This window comes from Oncorhynchus mykiss, chromosome 11, assembly GCF_013265735.2.
Source record: "Oncorhynchus mykiss isolate Arlee chromosome 11, USDA_OmykA_1.1, whole genome shotgun sequence".
In the NCBI taxonomy this organism is placed as follows: Eukaryota; Metazoa; Chordata; class Actinopteri; order Salmoniformes; family Salmonidae; genus Oncorhynchus; species Oncorhynchus mykiss.
Window position 1 is genome coordinate 17,718,794 of NC_048575.1, and position 24,052 is coordinate 17,742,845.

Here is a 24,052-nt window from a genome sequence, read left to right on the forward strand (position 1 = left end):
TTTGTATTTGTAGTGTATAAATACAAAGTTGTATCTTCACCTTTCGCCAGGCTTTGTATCCGATCTCCTCACCACCGAGAATGTTAAAATCTCTAACTGCCTTCTATGAAAATGGACAAAGCATCATTAGTATAGTAACAGATTTGTTATAACATATCAGGATCAAAGATTGATGAGTTAGTAGTAATACAAATGATGTTATGATGAATATGGAGTTGTTTTAAAGATATTACAAATGTTCAATATACAGATAGCTCATTTTTTATGGCCAGTCTTGTTCCCAGTGCAGTAGACCTCCTTAGTCTTGTTGCCAGAGCAGACGACACTGGTGGTCTTGTTGCCTTGGCAGTAGTCACCAATCTTCTTGTTGCCAGGGCCATAGACACAGGTCTTCTTGTTGCCAGGGCAGACGTCACCGGTGGACTTGTTGCCTTGTGTTGCCAGGGCAGTAGTCACCGGTCTTCTTGTTGCCAGGGCAGTAGTCACAGGAGCTCTTGTTGCCTGGGCAGTAGTCAACGGTCTTCTTGTTGCCAGGGCAGTAGTCACCAGTCTTCTTGTTGCCACGGCAGTAGTCACAGGAGGTCTTGTTGCCTGGGCAGTAGTCACCGGTCTTCTTGTTGCCAGGGCAGAAGTCACAGGAGATGTTGTTGCCAGAGCAATAGTCACAAGACGTCTTGTTGCCTGGGCAGTAGTCACAGTAGGTGTTATTGCCAGGGCAGTGGACACCGATGCAGTGGCTGTAGTGTTCTGTTTAGAAGTCTCCCTCCAGTGGAAATAGTTGAGCTGCAGGTTCCTCTGCTTCCATTGGAAATGTGAAAGCTGCAGACAGGAATGGACACAATACCAATGAGGGTCAATAATAAGTTGCTCTGGATAAGAGTGTCTGCTAAATGACTCAAATGTAATGTAAGAGTAACAGTGATAGGCACTGATCAATCTATCGATATTGGTTGCATATTTTTTCCATTACTCTATCGATAAATATCGTGGTTAAACAAAAAAATACTCCAACTGTATGAATGTTCATTTCCACAGCTCTGTCCAGACAACCGTTTGTGGATTGGCAGGGCTCTACGCTGACCTTTTCTTACAAGCAGCATGTGTGCGTGGCGCTTATGTTGAAAAATGTAGGTGCATACAAAGAAATTTAGGAGCACAACGAAAAGATATTTGAGATTATACATTTTTGAGGTAATAAAAGTTCTTAATTTTTCGAGGCGCACTGGTGCTCCTAAATTAAAATTCCAAGTCGCAAAATATATAATATGTACTGTATACTGAAAAAATAAAAAAAATGTTAACATGTAACAATTTCAAAGATTTTGCTGAGTTACAGTTCATATATGGAAATCTATGGATTTCACATGACTGGGCAGGGGCGCAGCCATGGGTGGGCCTGGGAGCGCATAGGACCACTTGGGAGCCAGGCTGACCGACCCGCTGGGGAGCCAGGCTCAGCCAATCAGAATGATTGGGCTTTATTACAGACAGAAATACTCCTCAGTACTTATGGAACATTTCTGTGATCTTTTATTTCAGCTCATGAAACATGGGACCAACACTTTACATGTTGTGTTTATGTTTTTGTTCAGTGTATATGCAAGTCAAATGCTTGCACTGTAAAATGCTGAATTGGCCATTTGGCCAGGTGTGAATTTTCTGAGGGCTTAATCCTACCCACTCAATATGAATTCAATGGACGCCCAGACAAATGTGTGAATGTATGCTTTTCTTTTCACTTGCATGCCTCTGTCCAGACAACTGCTTGCAGATGGGTTATAATGCCAGGTGTGAATGTTCATGGTGTAGGACCTATCCTAAGTGTGAATTCAATGGGAAATCCATCCACCTTTATGGCCCATAATTTTTCAAATGTAAGAACAAATAGTTTGTGTTTTTAACTAATAAAAACATCACCATGTTAGGAGTGTGTATCGGAGGCGAAGTCAGGTGCAGGATAGCAGAGTGTAGTGAACAGGTGCACTTTTTATTCCGGTCAAAATGACAGCACAAAGTGTGCTCAAAACACGGAACATAGACAAAAAGTAATGCGCGTAACAATATCAAAATACACGTAACACAAAACAATCCTACACAAAGACATGGGGAACAGAGGAATAAATCCATATGAATTGATTGGGGAATGAAAACCAGGTGTGCGGGGAACAAGACAAAACAACCACTGAACGCTGCCCGAACAAGGAGAGGAGCCGGCTTCGGCGGAAGTCATGACACACCATGTGAAGATATTTGTAAATATATATGTATATATTATAGGTACATTTATTAGTTGTATTAGTAGTTTTATCAGAAGTTTTTAGTAGTTGTTTTAGCAGTAGTTTTTATTAGTTGTAGCAGTAGTTTTTATTAGTTGTAGCAGTAGTTTTTATTAGTTGTTTTAGCAGTAGTTTTTATTAGTTGTTTTAGCAGTAGTTTTTATTAGTAGTTTTAGCAGTAGTTTTTATTAGTTGTTTTAGCAGTAGTTTTTATTAGTTGTAGCAGTAGTTTTTATTAGTTGTAGCAGTAGTTTTTATTAGTTGTAGCAGTAGTTTTTATTAGTTGTTTTAGCAGTAGTTTTTATTAGTTGTTTTAGCAGTAGTTTTTATTAGTTGTTTTAGCAGTAGTTTTTATTAGTTGTATTAGCAGTAGTTTTTATTAGTTGTTTTAGCAGTAGTTTTTATTAGTTGTTTTAGCAGTAGTTTTTATTAGTTGTTTTAGCAGTAGTTTTTATTAGTTGTTTTAGCAGTAGTTTTTATTAGTTGTTTTAGCAGTAGTTTTTATTAGTTGTTTTAGCAGTAGTTTTTATTAGTTGTTTTAGCAGTAGTTTTTATTAGTTGTTTTAGCAGTAGTTTTTATTAGTTGTTTTAGCAGTAGTTTTTATTAGTTGTATTAGTTGTTTTAGCAGTAGTTTTTATTAGTTGTAGCAGTAGTTTTTATTAGTTGTAGCAGCAGTAGTTTTTAATTAGTTGTTTTAGCAGTAGTTTTTATTAGTTGTTTTAGCAGTAGTTTTTATTAGTTGTTTTAGCAGTAGTTTTTATTAGTTGTTTTAGCAGTAGTTTTTATTAGTTGTTTTAGCAGTAGTTTTTATTAGTTGTTTTAGCAGTAGTTTTTATTAGTTGTAGCAGCAGTAGTTTTTATTAGTTGTTTTAGCAGTAGTTTTTATTAGTTGTATTAGTTGTTTTAGCAGTAGTTTTTATTAGTTGTAGCAGCAGTAGTTTTTATTAGTTGTTTTAGCAGTAGTTTTTATTAGTTGTATTAGTTGTTTTAGCAGTAGTTTTTATTAGTTGTAGCAGTAGTTTTTATTAGTTGTAGCAGCAGTAGTTTTTAATTAGTTGTTTTAGCAGTAGTTTTTATTAGTTGTTTTAGCAGTAGTTTTTATTAGTTGTTTTAGCAGTAGTTTTTATTAGTTGTAGCAGTAGTTTTTATTAGTTGTTTTAGCAGTAGTTTTTATTAGTTGTTTTAGCAGTAGTTTTTATTAGTTGTTTTAGCAGTAGTTTTTATTAGTTGTATTAGTTGTTTTAGCAGTAGTTTTTATTAGTTGTAGCAGTAGTTTTTATTAGTTGTAGCAGTTTTTATTAGTTGTAGCAGTAGTTTTTATTAGTTGAAGCAGTAGTTTTTATTAGTTGTAGCAGTAGTTTTTATTAGTTGTTTTAGCAGTAGTTTTTATTAGTTGTAGCAGTAGTTTTTATTAGTTGTAGCAGTAGTTTTTATTAGTTGTTTTAGCAGTAGTTTTTATTAGTTGTAGCAGTAGTTTTTATTAGTTGTTTTAGCAGTAGTTTTTATTAGTTGTTTTAGCAGTAGTTTTTATTAGTTGTAGCAGTAGTTTTTATTAGTTGTAGCAGTAGTTTTTATTAGTTGTTTTAGCAGTAGTTTTTATTAGTTGTAGCAGTAGTTTTTATTAGTTGTTTTAGCAGTAGTTTTTATTAGTTGTTTTAGCAGTAGTTTTTATTAGTTGTTTTAGCAGTAGTTTTTATTAGTTGTTTTAGCAGTAGTTTTTATTAGTTGTTTTAGCAGTAGTTTTTATTAGTTGTAGCAGTAGTTTTTATTAGTTGTTTTAGCAGTAGTTTTTATTAGTTGTTTTAGCAGTAGTTTTTATTAGTTGTAGCAGTAGTTTTTATTAGTTGTATTAGTAGTTGTAGCAGTAGTTTTTATTAGTTGCAGCAGTAGTTTTTATTAGTTGTAGTTGTAGCAGTAGTTTTTATTAGTTGTATTGGTAGTTTTATTAGTTGTAGTTGTAGCAGTAGGTTTTATTAGTTGTATTAGTAGGTGTAGCTGCAGTTTTTATTATTTGTATTGGTAGTTTTTATTAGTTGTAGTTGTAGCTGTAGTTTTTATTAGTTGTATTAGTAGGTGTAGCAGTAGTTTTATTAGTTGTAGCTGTAATTTTTATTAGTTGTATTAGTAGGTGTAGCAGTAGTTTTTTATTAGTTGTAGTTGTAGCTGTATTTTTTATTAGTTGTGTTAGTAGGTGTAGCAGTAGTTTTTATTAGTTGTAGCTGAGGTTTTTATTAGTTGTAGCTGTAATTTTTATTAGTTGTATTAGTAGGTGTAGCAGTAGTTTTTTATTAGTTGTAGTTGTAGCTGTATTTTTTATTAGTTGTGTTAGTAGGTGTAGCAGTAGTTTTTATTAGTTGTAGCTGTAGTTTTTATTAGTTGTAGCTGTAATTTTTATTAGTTGTATTAGTAGGTGTAGCAGTAGTTTTTATTAGTTGTATTAGTAGTTTTTATTAGTTGTAGCAGTAGTTTTTATTAGTTGTAGTTGTAGCTGTAATTTTTATTAGTTGTATTAGTAGGTGTAGCAGTAGTTTTTATTAGTTGTATTAGTAGTTTTTATTAGTCGTTTTTATTAGTTGTAGCAGTAGTTTTTATTAGTTGTAGTTGTAGCTGTAGTTTTTATTAGTTGGTGTAGCAGTAGTTTTTATTAGTTGTATTAGTAGTTTTTATTAGTTATATTAGTCGTTTTTATTAGTTGTAGCTGTAGCTGTAGTTTTTATTTGTTGTAGTTGTAGCTGTAGTTTTTATTAGTTGTATTAGTAGGTGTAGCAGTAGTTTTTATTAGTTGTAGCAGTAGTTTTTATTAGTTGTATTAGTAGGTGTAGCAGTAGTTTTTATTAGTCGTTTTTATTAGTTGTAGCAGTATTTTTTATTAGTTGTAGTTGTAGCTGTAGTTTTTATTAGTTGGTGTAGCAGTAGTTTTTATTAGTTGTATTATTAGTTTTTATTAGTTATATTAGTCGTTTTTATTAGTTGTAGCTGTAGCTGTAGTTTTTATTAGTTGTAGTTGTAGCTGTAGTTTTTATTAGTTGTATTAGTAGGTGTAGCAGTAGTTTTTATTAGTTGTAGCAGTAGTTTTTATTAGTTGTATTAGTAGGTGTAGCAGTAGTTTCTATTAGTTGTAGCAGTAGTTTCTATTAGTTGTAGGCCTATTCGTAGTTGTACAACAACTTTTCTATGTTGTTTATGTACATTTTTATTATTATTATTAGACAGTAGTTGCCATATTATTCTTCTTACTAAGTATTGTGTTGTTTTTTAAATGTTTCTTTGGACACTTGCAAAAGAGATGGTACATCTCAAGAGATGTCATCCTGCAAAATGTCTAATAAATAAAATAACCTTTTAAAGTAGGCCGAGTTGAGTGCCTGCCTTTGAGAGGGTTTTGTGTATTTACACAATAGCATGCCTGCTAGCATATTGACTATTGACGACAAGTGCACTAGTAAGTAGCCAATAATAATGTTCAATCAAGAGAGCAGCATTCTTTACCCAATAAAGTTCACTTGTCTTCACAATTCTCATGCTGAAAGCTGTTCTGAGAACTCCAAAAATGAACTCGCCTTCAGTAATCGTTTGGTATTTGTTTTCTTGGAAGAGTTACACGTATAACTAACTAGTTAGGTAGTAGATACTTTGGGCCAGTTTCCTTGACCCACATGAAGCCTAGCTAGCTAACTAGCGAAGTTACAGTCCTGCTGACTGACACAATTCCAATGAAGATTCTCCATTGAACAAACTTTTTAATCTAGTGGTAACAAACCTAGTGTACAATGCATTCGGAAAGTATTCAGACCCCTTAACTTTTTCCACATTTTTATGTTACAGCCTTATTCTAAAATTGATAAAATATTGTTTCCCCTCATCAATCTACACACAATACCCCATAATGACAAAGCAAAAATTTTAATATCACATTTACATAATTATTCAGACCCTTTACTCAGTACTTTGTTGAAGCGATTACAGCCTCGAGTATTCTTGGGTAATACGCTACAAGCTTGGCACACCTGTATTTGGGGAGTTTCTCCCATTCTTCTCTGCAGATCCTCTCAAGCTCTGTCAGGTTGGATGGGGAGCGTCGCACAGCTATTTTCAGGTCTCTCCAGAGATTTTTACATTTTTTAATTCACCTTTATTTTACAACTGCGACCTGGCCAAGATAAAGCAAAGCAGTTTGACACATATAACAACACAGAGTTACACATGGAATAAACAAACATACAGTCAATAATACAGTAGAAAAAAAGTCAATATACATTGTGTGCAAATGAGGTAAGATAAGGGAGGTAAGTCAATAAATAGGCCATGGTGGCAAAGTAATTACAATATAGCACTTAAACACTGGAGTGATAGATGTGCAGAAGATGAATGTGCAAGTAGAGATACTGGGGTGCAAAGGAGCAAGATAAATAAATAAATACAGTATGGGGATGAGGTAGTTGGATGGGCTATTTACAGATGGCTATGTACAGGTGCAGTGATCTGTGAGCTGCTCTGACAGCTGGTGCTTAAAGCTAGTGAGGGAGATATGTGTCTCCAGCTTCAGTGATTTTTGCAGTACGTTCCAGTCATTGGCAGCAGAGAACTGGAATGAAAAGCGGCCAAAGGAGGAATTGGCTTTGGGGGTGACCAGTGAGGTATACCTGCTGGAACACGTGCTACGGGTGGGTGCTGCTATGGTGACCAGTGAGCTGAAATAATGCGGGGCTTTACCTAGCAAAGACTTGTAGATGACCTGGAGCCAGTGGGTTTGGTGACAAATATGAAGCGAGGGCCAGACAACGACAGCGTACAGGTCGCAGTGGTGGGTAGTATATGGGGCTTTGGTGACAAAACGGGTGGCACTGTGATAGACTGCATCCAATTTGTTGAGTAGAGTGTTGGAGGCTATTTTGTAATGACATCGCTGAAGTTGAGGATCGGTGGGATGGTCAGTTTTACGAGGTTATGTTTGGCAGCATAAGTGAAGGATGCTTTGTTGCGAAATAGGAAGCCTATTCTAGATTTAATTTTGGATTGGAGATGCTTAATGTGAGTCTGGAAGGAGAGTTTAAAGTCTAACCAGACACCTAGGTATTTGTAATTGTCCACATATTCTAAGTCAGAACCGTCCAGAGTAGTGACTGGACGGGCAGGTAGGTGCGGGTTAGCACACACTGCGCCAGGCCCGCCACAGGACTCGCTGGTGCGCGATGAGACAAGGATTTCCCTACCGGCCAAACCCTCCCTAACCCGGACGACGCTAGGCCAATTGTGCGTCACCCCACGGACCTCCCGGTCGCGGCCGGTTATGACAGAGCCTGGGCGCGAACCCAGAGTCTCTGGTGGCACAGCAGGCGCTGCAGTACATCGCCCTTAACCACTGCGCCACCCAGGAGGCCGGGGGGGTTCAGATTTTGCAACTCTTTCAGAACATCAGCTATCTGGATTTGGGTGAAGGAGAAATTGGGGAGGCTTGGGCGAGTTGCTGTGAGGGGTGCAGGGCTGTTGGCCGGGGTAGGGGTAGCCAGGTGGAAAGCATGGCCAGCCTTAGGAAAATGCTTATTGAAATGGTCAATTATCGTGGATTTATCGGTGGTGACAGTGTTTCCTAACCTTAGTGCAGTGGGCAGCTGGGAGGAGGTGCTCTTATTCTCCATGGACTTTACAGTGTCCAATAACTTTTTTGAGTTTGTGCTACAGGATGCACATTTCTGCTTGATAAAGTTATCTTTAACTTTCCTAACTGCCTGTCTATATTGGTTCCTAACTTCCCTGAAAAGTTGCATATCACGGGGGCTATTCGATGCTTATGCAGAACGCCACAGGGTGTTTTTGTGCTGGTCAAGGGCAGTCAGGTCTGGAGAGAACCAAGGGCTGTATCTGTTCCTGGTTAAAAAAAATTTGAATGGGGCATGCTTATTTAAGATGGTGAGGAAGGCACTTTTAAAGAATAACCAGGCAACCTCTACTGACGGGATCCTTCCAGGATACCCGGGCCAGGTCGATTAAAAAGTCATGCTCGCTGAAGTGTTTTCGGGAGCGTTTGACAGTGATGAGGGGTGGTCGTTTGACCGCAGACCCATTACGGATGCAGGCAATGAGGCTGAGATCTTTGTTGAAAACAGCAGAGGTGTATTTGGAGGGAGAGTTGGTTAGGGTGATATCTATGAGGGTGCCTGTGTTTACTGCTTTGGGGTTGTACCTGGTAGGTTCATTGATCATTTGTGTGAGATTGAGGGCATCAAGCTTAGATTGTAGGATGGCCGGGGTGTTAAGCATGTCCCAGTTTAGGTCACCTAGCAGCACAAGCTCTGAAGATAGATGGGGGGCAATCAGTTCACATATGGTGTCCGGAGCACAGCTGGGGGCAGAGGGTGGTCTATAGCAAGCGGCAACGGTGAGAGACTTGTTTCTGCAAAGGTGGATTTTTAAATGTAGAAGCTCGAATCGTTTGGGTACAGACCTGGATAGTAAGACAGAACTCTGCAGGCTATCTCTGCAGTAGATTGCAACACCGCCGCCCCCTTTGGCAGTTCTATCTTGTTGGAAAATGTCATAGTTAGGGATGGAAATTTCAGGGTTTTTGGTGATCTTCCTAAGCCAGGATTCAGACATGGCTAGAACATCCGGGTTGGCAGAGTGTGCTAAAGCAGTGAATTAAACACATTTAGGGAGGAGGCTTCTAATGTTAACATGCATGAAACTAAGGCTTTTACGGTTACAGAAGTCAACAAATGAGAGCACCTGGGGAATAGGAGTGGAGCTAGGCACCGCAGGGCCTGGATTAACCTCTACATCACCAGAGGAACAGAGGAGGAGTAGGATAAGGGTACAGCTAAAGGCTATAAGAACTGGCCGTCTAGCACGTCCGGAGCAGAGAGTAAAAGGAGCAGGTTTCTGGGCGCGATAGAATAGATTCAAGGCATAATGTACAGACAAAGGTATGGTAGGATGTGAATACAGTGGAGGTAAACCTATGCATTGAGTGATGATGAGAGAGATATTGTCTCTAGAAACATCATTTAAACCAGGTGATGTCATCGCATGTGTGAGAGGTGGAACTAAAGGGTTGGATAAGGTATATTGAGCAGGGCTAGAGGCTCTACAGTGAAATAAGACAATAATCACTAACCAGAACAGCAATGGACAAGGCATATTGACATTAATTAAGGAGAGGTATGCGTAGCCGAGTGATCATAAGGGTCCAGTGAGTAGTGAGGCTGGTTGGAGACAAGACGCTAGCGGGCCAGGGATAGCAAGCTAGCAGATGGGCCTCAGAGGGGGACTACGTGACGGAGGAAGTCTGTTTATAGCCTCCTCGTGCGTTTACGTCGGTAGACAATTCGTGATGGATTAGTAGGGTTCCGTTTGGTAAAGGGGACCAGTCCAATTGGCAAAAATAGGTATAGTGGCCCAAAAAATTGGCCTAATAGACCTATTCAGCTAACAGCCGATATGCTCTAGCCTCTTACGTATTGTGGTTCCTGTACAGGAACCAAAGTCAGCGGAAATTTCAGAGCGCCACTCGTAGTACTCGATAAAACTCAAACTTTCATTAAAACACACATTCAAGGTACTCAATTAAAGCTACACTCGTTGTGAATCTAGCCAACATGTCAGATTAAATCCGATTAAATCCGTCAAAGTATGCCCAAAATGTCCATTTATGAAGGCCGTCTGATCCAAGGAAAATTCACCATTACAAGACGCAACGTCACTTTTTAAAATTAAAAAAGTTGCCTATAAACTTTTACAAATCACTTCAAACTACTTTTGTAAACCAACTTTAGGTATTAATAAACGTTAATAATCGATCAAATTGATCACGGGGCGATCTGTATTCGATAGCAGCAAGTCTTGAAATCATCGTCCATTTTTTTCACTTTCATAATTTCCTGGGTGCACCCCAAGACAGGAAGTGCCTATACGTCATCCCACCAAGGATAAACTCGCAATGAAATGCCAGTATTGGCGACATCGTGTGGAAGCTGTAGGCGTTGTAAACGGAACCTCATCTATTTTCTATCGCCTTAGACAATTCAAAGACTGGCGGATGAATATTTTTTTTGTGCTTTTGGTGATTTTTACTCCTGAACACGTTCTGTTATAGCCACAGACATGATTTAACCAGTTTTAGAAACTTCAGAGTGTTTTCTATACACACATACTTATGCATATACTATATTCCTGGCATGAGTAGCAGGACGTTGAAATGTTGTGCGATTTTTAACATAAAGTTGCGAAAAGCTGCGAGAATTCGCATCATCCGTAACAGGCTAGACAGCTAGCGGGCCGCGGCTAGCAGGCAGGCAGATGGGCATTCAGGGGACGCCGCAACGGAGGGGCCAGTTGAATAACCCCCTCTGGCAGATTACGTCGGTAGTCCAGTCATGAAGGGCCGGTGGGTCTCCGCATCGGCAGTAAATGTGTCCAGGCCAATTGGCAAAATAGGTATTGTAGCTGTTGTTCGATCAGGTTCAAGTCCCGGCTCTGGCTGGGCCACTCAAGGACATTCAGAGACTTGTCCCAAAGCGACTCCTGCGTTGTCTTGGCTGTGTGCTTAGGGTCACCCAAACTCCCCGGCTGGAGAGTTTGTGTGATGAAAGTTGGACAGAGGATTTCCAAATCTCTGTGCAAGAAACACTTTGAACGAACTTCAAAAAATTGTTAGGCTATTTTCTGGCAATTGTGCCGTTATTATGTGCCAGATGTTTATAAATAGCCTATTTGCAAGATTGACTTGTTATTTCAATAGGCGTAGGCTACTGACTAAAATCTGGGTTTAGAATTGCAATTTAACTTTGCCATGGTTTGATGAGCTAGATGCAGGTAGCTTATAGCCACTGATAGCCCAACATCGAATTTCAAGGAAAAGTCCACAATGAAACTGACATTAAGTGTTGCGATAGAGCTGTGACCATGATCACAATGGATAACTTTCAATTTAATTAACTAAACATGGCCATTAATAATTTCATAATAACAACAACAACAAACAGCGTTATAGGCTGTTTATTAAATCAGTTTGCCAGCTCCAGGTAAGCTACACAAGTGGCACAAATTGATTTACAATGGCTACAGTGATATCGTCATTTCAACATATTTATTGTATCAAATGGTAGATTACAGTAGCCTACAATGGCATAGAAATGAATAGCCAACATATGAAAATGTACCCTATCATTCTCCACATTTAACGTGTTTTTAAGTGTGGTCTTTGTGGACTCATCTAAAGAGCTGTAGTGCGCCTAAAGTTGTTTTCCAATGCTTTGTCGCTGTCATATCAGTTCTAGCGCCTTGATGTTTCATGGAAAAAGGGTGTCTCCATAATGACCAATCTAAATAGCCTACCAACAACTGGTATAAAAAAAGTTGTCACGACGTGCGTGCTGCTCTGTTTCCGTAGCTGTGTTTGAATACTCATAATAACCGCACTAACCATACTATTTGCGACACAAATTGTTAATGTGTAGTATGCTTATTGGTCATAGTATGGATATAGTTATTATTTTTTCTTTAACTAGGCAAGTCAGTTAAAGAACAAATTCTTATTTACAATGATGGCCTACCAAAAGGCCTCAGGCGGGGAACGGGGGCTGGTATTAAAATTACTAAAATATATAGGATTACAACAAGTTTACTGAAATGAACTAATAGTATGTAGTATATACTCATTAAGTATGTAGTATACAGTATGTTATTATGGGTAATCGAACACAGCTCGTGACTCAGCTGGCTCTGCTGCAGCACTCTCTCAACCAGTGCTCTCTCAATGCACACACCCCCCTGACCCTCCCCCTCCTCACCATTTACTCACTCACTCATTAACAGCCTGCTCACTGCCTGATAGTCAGCAGCAAGTAACAGTGAAATATATAGTAAAAAAAAATACAAAATATATAAATGCCATGGCGCCCGCAGTGCAATTTAGAAGTAGCTCACCAATACATTTTCACCCACGACATCGTTTTCAGCGTAGCCTAATTTCGTCTGAAAACCACAAACATGGCAACCCTGCACAAAAGAGTGTAGCAAGATGGCTGCGTTCCATGAGCGATGAAAACACGGGGCGCCTCTCGACACCTAGGTCAGGGGAGAACTGCAAGTCCGCTGGAGCCAAACATACAGTACGTCTCTCTATCTTGCGGGGTAAGCGTGGTCCCCAAACTTGAATGCTAAAACCGTGAGGGTTCCCGGTGGACAGACAAGTCGCACAGACAACTAAGACAAACCCTCAGTGCCGCAATACAGTACTGGTCAACCAAACCGAGTATCTCCCAGGTTGGTACACTGTCACAAGTAATCAAAACAAGGACAAAACTCAAACGAGATGGCACAAGCCAAACCGAGTGGGGGGACAGCATAGCACCCAGATGGAGAGGCTAGCTGCTCCAAGCTATTGATTAGCAGCGGGGTATACTTCTGCGATTATACACTACATAGAGCTCTTACCAAGCGAATCCTCTTCTTCTTTAAGTTTCTATTGGCGGATTGCAACCAACTGACGGGTGCATATACACCTACTATACTAGAGTGCAAGGCCAGTCACAACCTATCTATAACAGGGGTTCCCAAATGTTTTCACTAGGAGCCCCCCTTTTAGCATTGGGGAACATCCCACACACCCCTGCGCGCGCACACGCCACATCGATTTCTATGAGCACAAGCACTGTTCATGACACAAACTGTTCACACCCCTCTTGTTGGTGGAGAGAATTTAGCAGGTTTAAAGCTTATTTTCTGCAATTCTACACATTTTGTCATGGGATGCAAAGAACATTTTAAAGCAAATGTTCTTGTAATTCTGTAAATTTTTTCATGTCTAATGTGTATTCATGTGATATTTGAGTGACAAAAAAATGACAACAATATCTATTGGCTAAAAAACCTAAATAAAAAACTTTAACTGGCGTGCGCCACAGTTTGGGAACCACTGATCTATACCACTAACTCTGAATTTCTAATAAAATAAAATAATTTCCTACAAACCTCACTACTCCCATCACCCCCACCCAAAATACCACCCACTCCCCATTCCAGTGCAACGTCTGACCCTGTCAAACAACCTCTCCTTTTGTTCAACCGTTTCCTCTGTCATACAGCCATTAATCATTCCAGTACCATGTTTCCCTATCAATTTCGAAGAGGAATTCAATCCCATATGCCCTAATCTCATCCTAGATAACATAACTTCCTCCCTTTTGCTCCCATTATATGACTCTATCCTGCGTACAGATTTCCTTGTCAGAAAATCCTCTCTGGAATGAGCCGTGGTTTTTATATGGCAATTGGAAACCAACTTTAAGGTACTAACTGGACTGGTGTGTGGACTAGAGACAGTGAAAGTCTAAATCCTACCCAACATTATCGTTTCCTTAGGGAAAAGTACTTATGAAGTACATAATAAAATACTACATCCCTTGAAGATTTCCCCAGCAGTTCACTTAATCCTTGCTCTTTTTATTTTAATTAAACTAGGCAAGTCAGCTAAGAACAAATTCTTATTTTCAATGACGGCCTAGTGCCTGTTCAGGAACTACAGATTTGTACCTTGTCAGCTCGGGGGTTTGAACTTGCAACCTTCCGGTTACTAGTCCAATGCTCTAACCACTAGGCTACGCTGCCGCCCCATTACTCTTCCAATCTAATAACAATCTCTCCCTTTCCCTCCCATATTTCTGGCACTGAAATAGAGCGTGTTCCACTGTCTCCATCTCCTCCTGACAATGATCACACCTCACAGTCGGATGTTTCCCCACCACTTTCAATGTACTATTTAGCCTTGTATGTCCCAGTCTCAGCCTTGTGATTACACTTTCCTCCCTTCTCTCTCGGCCCGAGGACCTCCCTGCACCCACCTTTTCCTAGATCTTATACAGGTGTCTTTAATTTCCCTCCCTTATCCACAAATCTTGCCATTTGTTTTTAACCCCTGTTTTTATTAACCCCCTGGCTTCTACTTCACTGATTAACAGTTCTATCTCAACATGAAGATGTTTTAGAGCCTGCTTGGCGATAACATCGACCTCCTCATTCCCCTCTACTTCCACATGAGCTGTTACTAAGAGGAACATCACAAATACCCACATATTTTTCACCCTATACAAGCACTGCAAAACCTCACACAAAACATCCTTTCTGATCTGAGACACAAATTAATTTTAAGCTCATCAGTGCTGCACAGGAGTCAGAGCACATGACTACCCTGTTTGGCCTCACTTCCTCCACCAACTCCACAGCCAATAGTTTGGCCAATAACTCCGTTGCTCTTTTTATCACTTCCACCTTAAACTCAGGAACATTAAAGCTGCACCTGTCCTTCCTGGTTTAGGGTCCTTAGATCCATCTGTGTATATATTCAAGAAAGCATAGTATTGTGTTTTTAAATGTTCACATACAACTGAATCTACTCCTCAACAGCTTCTTCCTCAGCTTATGTAAATAAGGTATTTCTGTTTTTTATTTGTAATATATTTGCAAACATTTCTAAATACCGGTTTTCACTTTGTCATTATGGGGTATTGTGTGTAGATTGTAGAGGATTTGTATTTATTTAATCCATTTTAGAATAAGACTGTAACGTAACAAAATGTGGAAAAGGTCAAGGGGTCTGAATACTTTCTGAAGGTGCTATATATAGCATTTTCAACGCCATTCTATCTGCCCCTCACTTCATTCCTGACAAGCAACTACTCTGACACTAATATGGTCCGCCCCTGCCATTCGAGTGTCAAACCAGACACCCAGGAACCTAAACACCTTCCTCTCCAGATTCCTTCCATACAGCTTCAAGTAAATTTCCTCCCCAACCTTCCTTCTAGAAAAAAACAGTCTGTGTTTTTTCAATTGAGAACTTGAATCCCCACCTGAGGGACCACCGCTCAACTTCACTAATCGCTTCATGAACTCTTCTGGCTGTATGGATAATATTTCTCCCTCTCTTCCACAGTGCCCCATCATCTGCAAATAATGACATCCCAATATCAGATCTCAACTGGGAGAATACATTGTCAGTGATAATGAAGAATAACAAAGGACTAATGACACTTCCCTGGGGGGTACCATTATCTACCTCATAGCTTTCTGACATAAAGCTTTCCACCCTCACTTGTAATGATCGCCCAAAAATGTAATCCTTTATCCAGTTATAAGCCCTTCCTCCAACCCCCATGATATTCAGCTTGATAAGTAGGCCTGCCTTCCACATCATATCATAGGCCATCTCTACATTGAAGAAAACGGCTACCATCACCTCCTTATTTAGCTGTCCTAATGATCCTCCTTACTGCTGCTTGTGCTTGTTTATTCTGAATCAGGTGCTGGTAATTATGGGACCTTTTCATCATTCTGAAAGCCCTGTTCCTACACTTCACTGCTTCTCTACATTCTTTAGTCCGCTACGTACCCGAACCCGGGTCTGTAGTAATGCCTCTAACACTGCGAATCAGTGCCTCATACCGCTGCCCTACTTGTGAGGCCCTCGAATGTAGGCATTTTTGTAGAGAATGCTAGCTAACTAGCTACCGGTGGTTCATACTAGTTATATAGCCATGCACATCGTAGTCAAAATAGCGCACTATTGCCACCTGCTGGAGTGCAGTGCAACGGAGTCTACTGCATATAGTGATACCTCTTGATGTACTGTGAGTCATTATGGAAGGAGAAGGGCAAAGGGGATACCTAGTCAGTTGCACAACTCATTTGCATTCAACCGAAATGAGCTGTCTGATGCAAGCATTTGATATCTCTAAAACATTTAAATGATTGAATTCTCTTGTTGTAAAATGGAGCCCAAAAGGCAAATAGTTCTGACTATCAACCCACACCCCCCAACTGTAGGTGATGTTCAAACTAATTTCTGTTTAATCTCCGAACCAAAGCGTGATTCCTGTCTGGCTCATTATCATTGTGGTTAAAACTATTAAAACAACAAGAGCACTGAGTGTTAAAGTAGAATTAGATTTCTCTCAGAGCTGTTGTGGAAGGAAGAGCAGTTTATGGCCTTACAGTACCTTTCTGAAGTAGACCTGCATGTCTGGTTCAGAATAGATCTGGTATTGTGTAACAAATGCAAGTAATGATCTCCCTGCCTCCCTACAGGCACACAGAAAATATGTCTGATCATTCTCAACCAGCCTTTGGAAAAAGACAGTCTTCACACACTCTGGAGTAAAGGTATTCATCTTGTAGCTTTTATATACATTGATCATTCATATGATACCAATAATATTGTTTTTTCTTTCCTCTTAGCTTACACTATTGTGAAATAAAGCATACATGACCGTTGCACAAAACTCTTTCTCAGACCTTCGTGCAGGCTATCAAGTCAGCATACTTAATTGCCCTGCTGATGGCCCATCAGAGGTGGATGATTTGAGATTGGTTGGCTTCCAGAATATTCACACCTGGCCGTTTGGCCAATTAGCAGTTGTCTGGACTCAGCAGAGCTGTGGGGGTGAATACTGAAGTGAACATTTACACCGTTTTTATTGGTATCTTGATCTTTCTTGGTATCTTTCCATATCAGTGCTCATCTCTACTAATAATCAAATTCTAAAATGTATCCTTCAGTGTAAAGTTAAGACAGCATTGTTAGGTCTGTACTGATATGGCTGTCTCACACCTTTTTGTTGGGGGTATGTTTTGAATCTGTGCTTGAGAGTGGGAAAGTTCCTATAGAGAAGGGCGCTACATTCCTTATCACGGTGTGTTTGCCAGTACACACACTCTTGTGACACACGGGTGTGTTTAAAACAGAATATGTCTCTCTGCTGAATGCATTGGTTATTTTAAACAAGGTGCTTAGAGAATGCTTCTATTGCTCCTATGCAGTCTTTCCCCATGACACAAAAACAGACTCCTTAATAAAGCCGCAGGTTCAATTTGAATAGCATTAATAAATTGTGAAATTTGCAAACGGAATGCTTCAAATTCCCCAAAATACGAATAACATTAAAAGTTGGATCTGGGGACCGCATATTTTGTTTTTGGGTAAAATTAGAAGGGAGTTTTTTAATATTACTATTGTTACACATGCATTATGTTACATGCATTATGTTTGGGAGCAATAGGAAATAAAAGCAAAAAGTTGTTTGCACACAAAACAGACATATACATCTTAGCAAGATTCGTCCACCTCTTTCAGCTAAGCAAGGTCTCTCTCTCTCTCTCTGTAGCTCTCCTGCGGGCGTGTGCAGATGGTGCGGCCAACCACCTGTATGACATCACCGCTGGACAACAAGACAGGTACAAGTAGCCACTCTGTGTGTTTGAATATTTCTCTCCTTCCTAAAGGACAGATACATTAACTCTGGGGTTCTCAAACGTTTTGGGTCTGGGCACCCCTTTTGTGATAGAACATTCATCAGGGACCCCATCATAATCAGAGCACAAGAGAATGCCAAGAGTGTGCAAACCTGTCATCAAGGCAAAGGGTGGCTATTTTGAAGAATCTCAAATATAAAATACAACACTTTTTTTGGTTAATACATGATTCCATATGTGTTATTTCATAGTTGTAATGTCTTCACTATTATTCTACAATGTAGAAAATAGTAAAAATAAAGAAAAACCCTGGAATGAGTAGGTGTCCAAACTTTTGATTGGTGCTGTATATACAGTGCCTTGCGAAAGTATTCGGCCCCCTTGAACTTTGCGACCTTTTGCCACATTTCAGGCTTCAAACATAAAGATAGAAAACTGTATTTTTTTGTGAAGAATCAACAACAAGTGGGACACAATCATGAAGTGGAACGACATTTATTGGATATTTCAAACTTTTTTAACAAATCAAAAACTGAAAAATTGGGCATGCAAAATTATTCAGCCCCCTTAAGTTAATACTTTGTAGCGCCACCTTTTGCTGCGATTACAGCTGTAAGTCGCTTGGGGTATGTCTCTATCAGTTTTGCACATCGAGAGACTGAAATGTTTTCCCATTCCTCCTTGCAAAACAGCTCGAGCTCAGTGAGGTTGGATGGAGAGCATTTGTGAACAGCAGTTTTCAGTTCTTTCCACAGATTCTCGATTGGATTCAGGTCTGGACTTTGACTTGGCCATTCTAAAACCTGGATATGTTTATTTTTGAACCATTCCATTGTAGATTTTGCTTTATGTTTTGGATCATTGTCTTGTTGGAAGACAAATCTCCGTCCCAGTCTCAGTCCCAGTCCCAGTCTCTCTCTTTTGCAGACTCCATCAGGTTTTCTTCCAGAATGGTCCTGTATTTGGCTCCATCCATCTTCCCATCAATTTTAACCATCTTCCCTGTCCCTGCTGAAGAAAAGCAGGCCCAAACCATGATGCTGCCACCACCATGTTTGACAGTGGGGATGGTGTGTTCAGCTGTGTTGCTTTTACGCCAAACATAACGTTTTGCATTGTTGCCAAAAAGTTCAATTTTGGTTTCATCTGACCAGAGCACCTTCTTCCACATGTTTGGTGTGTCTCCCAGGTGGCTTGTGGCAAACTTTAAACGACACTTTTTATGGATATCTTTAAGAAATGGCTTTCTTCTTGCCACTCTTCCATAAAGGCCAGATTTGTGCAATATACGACTGATTGTTGTCCTATGGACAGAGTCTCCCACCTCAGCTGTAGATCTCTGCAGTTCATCCAGAGTGATCATGGGCCTCTTGGCTGCATCTCTGATCAGTCTTCTCCTTGTATGAGCTGAAAGTTTAGAGGGACGGCCAGGTCTTGGTAGATTTGCAGTGGTCTGATACTCCTTCCATTTCAATATTATCGCTTGCACAGTGCTCCTTGGGATGTTTAAAGCTTGGGAAATCTTTTTGTATCCAAATCCGGCTTTAAACTTCTTCACAACAGTATCTCGGACCTGCCTGGTGTGTTCCTTGTTCTTCATGATGCTCTCTGCGCTTTTAACGGACCTCTGAGACTATCACAGTGCAGGTGCATTTATACGGAGACTTGATTACACACAGGTGGATTGTATTTATCATCATTAGTCATTTAGGTCAACATTGGATCATTCAGAGATCCTCACTGAACTTCTGGAGAGAGTTTGCTGCACTGAAAGTAAAGGGGCTGAATAATTTTGCACGCCCAATTTTTCAGTTTTTGATTTGTTAAAAAAGTTTGAAATATCCAATAAATGTCGTTCCACTTCATGATTGTGTCCCACTTGTTGTTGATTCTTCACAAAAAAATACAGTTTAATATCTTTATGTTTGAAGCCTGAAATGTGGCAAAAGGTCGCAAAGTTCAAGGGGGCCGAATACTTTCGCAAGGCACTGTATATATAGTTTTATATACACAACATGACCAAAACTATGTGGACACCTGCTCGTCGAACATCTCCTTCCAAATCATTGGCATTAATATGGAGTTGGTCCTCCCTTTGCTGCTATAACAGCCTACACTCTTCGGGGAAGGCTTTCCACTTGTTGTTGGAACATTGCTCCGGCGACACGCTTCTATTCAGCCACGAGCATTAGTGAGGTCGGGCACTGATGTTGGCCGATTAGGTCTTGCTCACAGTCGGCATTCCAATTCATCCCAAAGGTGTTCGATGGGGTTGAGGTCAGGGCTCTGTGCAGGCCAGTCAAGTTCTTCCACATCGATCTCGACAAACCATTTCTGTATGGACCTAGCTTTGTGCACAGGGGCATTGTCATGCTGAAACAGGAAAGGTCATTCCCAAAACTGTTGCCACGAAGTTGGAAGCACAGAATCGTCTAGAATGTCATTGTATGCTGTAGCGTTAAGATTTCCCAGCCCCAGACCATTATTCGTCCTCCACCAAATTTTACAGTGGCACTATACATTGGGGCAGCTAGCCCTCTCCTGGAATCTGCCAAACCCGGATGTGTCTGTCGGACTTCCAGATGGTGAAGCGTGATTCATCATGCCAGAGAACACGTTTTCTCTGCTCCAGAGTCCAATGGCGGCGAGCTATACACCACTCCAGCCACACTTGGCTGCTCGGCCATGGAAACCCATTTCATGAAGCTCCTGATTAACAATTATTGTGCTGACGTTGCTTCCAGAGGCAGTTTGGAACTCAGTAGAGAGTGTTGCAACCGAAGACAGGTGATTTTTACGCGCTACTCACTTCAGCACTTGGAGGTCCTGTTCTGTGAGCAATTGTGGCTTACCACTTTGCGGCTGATCCGTTGTTGCTCCTAGACGTTTCTACTTCACAATAACATCACTTATAGTTGACCGGGGCAGCTCTAGCACGGCAGAAATTTGACGAACTTACTTGTTGGAAAGGTGGCAGCTATGGAGATTGCATGGCTTTGTGCTCGATTTTATACACCTGTCAGCAACGGGTGTGGTTGAAATAGCCGAAACCACAAATTTGCAGGGTTGTCCAACTACTTTTCTGTGTATATATATACGGACCCCCATATTTCCCAAACTGACCCTTTCCAAAATCCTCTTCTCTCTTTATTTTTCTTGTTCTCTCATCTAGTTTTCTTCCAGACTACATCAGTGGGGACTTTGATTCTATTACTGCAGAGGTCAAAGCTTTCTACACAGAGAAGGTGACACACACACACACACACACACACACACACACACACACACACACACACACACACACACACACACACAGTGTGCGATTGTGTTCAGAGCCCAGGGTACATAAGTGTTTACTGTTTGAAATGGAGATGACACCCTGAGTGTTTGAGAGACGAGGAGTAGGCACCCAGCCATGATGACTCAGCCATGATGAGTCATGTAAATAGCAGTGTTCTCTGTCATCTAGGAGAATGAGCCCAGTTTAACACTGATCACCCATTATTCACTGTATGCATTATATTATGGTAGTGATATTAGAGGTACATCGCTCTGGTTCTTTACACCCACAGTACTCTGCTCCTTCTAATCAGAGACTGACTTGGACAACTGGCCAATCACTATGTAGAGAAAAGAAAACCAATAAAAAACACATGACCTTCCAGTATCTACCTGGATTATGTTATGGTAATGTTAAAGAATAGGGTTGGATTTATTATAATATTACTCAGAGAATCACAAGCTATGGTAATGTTAGAGAATAGGGTTGGATTTATTATAATATTACTCAGAGAATCTGAAGCTATGGTAATGTTAGAGAATAGGGTTGGATTTATTCTAATATTACTCAGAGAATCTGAAGCTATGGTAATGTTATAGAATAGGGTTGGATTTATTATAATATTACTCAGAGAATCACAAGCTATGGTAATGTTATAGAATAGGGTTGGATTTATTATAATATTACTCAGAGAATCTGAAGCTATGGTAATGTTAGAGAATAGGGTTGGATTTATTCTAATATTACTCAGAGAATCTGAAGCTATGGTAATGTTAGAGAATAGGGTTGGATTTATTCTAATATTACTCAGAGAATCTGAAGCTATGGTAATGTTAGAGAATAGGGTTGGATTTATTCTAATATTACTCAGAGAATCTGAAGCTATGGTAATGTTAGAGAATAGGGTTGGATTTATTCTAATATTACTCAGAGAATCTGAAGCTATGGTAATGTTAGAGAATAGGGTTGGATTTATTCTAATATTACTCAGAGAATCTGAAGCTATGGTAATGTTATAGAATAGGGTTGGATTTATTATAATATTACTCAGAGAATCTGAAGCTATGGTAATGTTAGAGAATAGGGTTGGATTTATTATAATATTACTCAGAGAATCTGAAGCTATGGTAATGTTAGAGAATAGGGTTGGATTTATTCTAATATTACTCAGAGAATCTGAAGCTATGGTAATGTTAGAGAATAGGGTTGGATTTATTATAATATTACTCAGAGAATACCCCAGGAATACGCGCAATGCCGTCGGGGGTACGCCAAATAAAAATGGGATTCATATAAAAAAAAAAATTAAACACATTTTCAAACAGTCCATTTATATTTTACAACTGGGCTATACATTTGGGGGAGTTTTTTTTCTTGCTTGAGTAGCCTCAGTTCATTGCCAAAAATAACATTTAACCATCTAGGGTTCAGCGAAATAACAACACAATGTCAAATACAGTAGCCTAGTCAAATAATTAACATCCAATCACATTAACCGTTACTCTCTCGCAGGAATTCCACTAATGGTTGTCGTGGAATATCTAATCAAAAGGAAGAGAGAGTGCAGATTCTTTCAAACACTTTATCATAAGATTTACAAAAATGGTGTATCAACCTCCCACTCAAAAGTGTATAGTTGAAAAGCTCAACAAACAGTGCCGGTTCAATGCTTGTAGAGAGAAAATACATACAACCCCTTTCTGTATATGTGGCAGTCAGCAGATAGTGTGTAAAAGGTAATTCGTTGTCTGTGTAAACTTAAGATAGCACAAGGTTGATAGCCCGAGGACTCAACCGTCTAACTGCATTCACATCAGCAAACACTATATCATACTCCTTTCTGCAAGGTTCCATACATGTGACTTTCTGTAGATAGTAAACCCACAGGATTTTACATGCTGCGGTTGCACCCAAACGTTTCTTAGCTGTAAGCCCAGTCTTATGACTAGGTCACACCAATACAAGTTTGTATCAGGTTAGAAAAAACACTAGCATTTAACAAGAGGCTATTCTTTAAGCAGTAAAACACGGGATAGCATGACTAATTGTGTACTTTCCCATGACATTTCCTCCCTTTTGAGACTAAGTCTCAACCTAATAGAAAATGACTTACAAGCATTTCCATTAAACAAGCATTAACATGAGGGAAAATAAAATACTTTCTTACACTTAGTACATTACAATTGTAAATTACCTCTGTTGTCATTGAGTTTCAACACTTCATAGAGTGCAATTCATTCTTAGAAAGGGGAAAGAAACATGAATTCAAACATCAGTACATACTTTATCACCACACACAAGGCAATAGCTTCGTTGAGACTATCCATATTGCCACAGGGTCACCATGACGGTAGACCGTTAACTCTACTTTGGGAGCACCATTTACAGAACCCCCGCCATGAGCATGGCCTATGGACAAGCTGCACCCATAACACCAAATAATGACTGAACCCATCCAAACGAATTCCAATCACCACTGAGCTCTTTCAGATGTAGAAGCTTGAAAATACAGTAGTCAAGTTACCCTCACCCTAGGGTATGAATGTACAGCGATGGTCACTTATCATTTGGCACACTCTTATGAAAGCATTCTGTCTCCGTATGTACTTAGCCTCCGGCTACGAATACATTTTGCACAATTAATCATTCTATTTAACCTGTCTAGGACTAGCGGAACCCCTCGCCAACCCCTCACCAACAGCCAATGAAATTGCAGGGCGCCAAATACAAATCAACAGAAATCTCATAAATCAAATTTCTCAAACATACAAGTATTAGGCACCATTTTAAAGATACACTTCTCGTTAATCCAGCCACAGTGTCTGATTTCAAAAATGCTTTACAGCGAAAGCTCCACAACCGATTGTTAGGTCACTACCAAGTCACAGAAAAACCCAGCCATTTTTCCAGCCAAAGAGAGGAGTCACAAAAAGCACAGATAGAGATAAAGTTAATCACTAACCTTTGATGATCTTCATCAGATGAGACTCATAGGACTTCATGTTACACAATACATGTATGTTTTGTTCGATAACCTGCATATTTATATCCAAAAATCTCATTTTACATTGGTGTTATGTTCAGTAGTTCAAAAACATGCTGTGATTTTGTAGAGAGCCACATCAATTCACAGAAATACTCATTATAAATGTTGATGAAAATTCAAGTGTTATGCATGGAACTTTAGATACACTTCTCCTTAATACAACCACTGTGTCAGATTAAAAAAAAACTTTACGGAAAAAGCAT

At 39.7% G+C, this 24,052-nt stretch overlaps 1 protein-coding gene across 10 annotated transcripts in view; it reads left to right on the forward strand.

The window, feature by feature from the left end:
- The window catches only part of tpk1 (thiamin pyrophosphokinase 1), a 79,635-nt gene that overhangs the window by 9,107 nt on the left and 46,476 nt on the right, over window positions 1-24,052 (forward strand). For 5 of the 10 annotated variants that reach the window (XM_036934625.1, XM_036934632.1, XM_036934629.1 and 2 more), the window contains 4 exons: window positions 16,360-16,434; window positions 16,565-16,714; window positions 17,436-17,505; window positions 20,696-20,768. In XM_036934625.1, coding sequence (XP_036790520.1) covers window positions 16,360-16,434; window positions 16,565-16,714; window positions 17,436-17,505; window positions 20,696-20,768 — 368 coding nt within the window. 10 annotated transcript variants of the gene reach the window in all.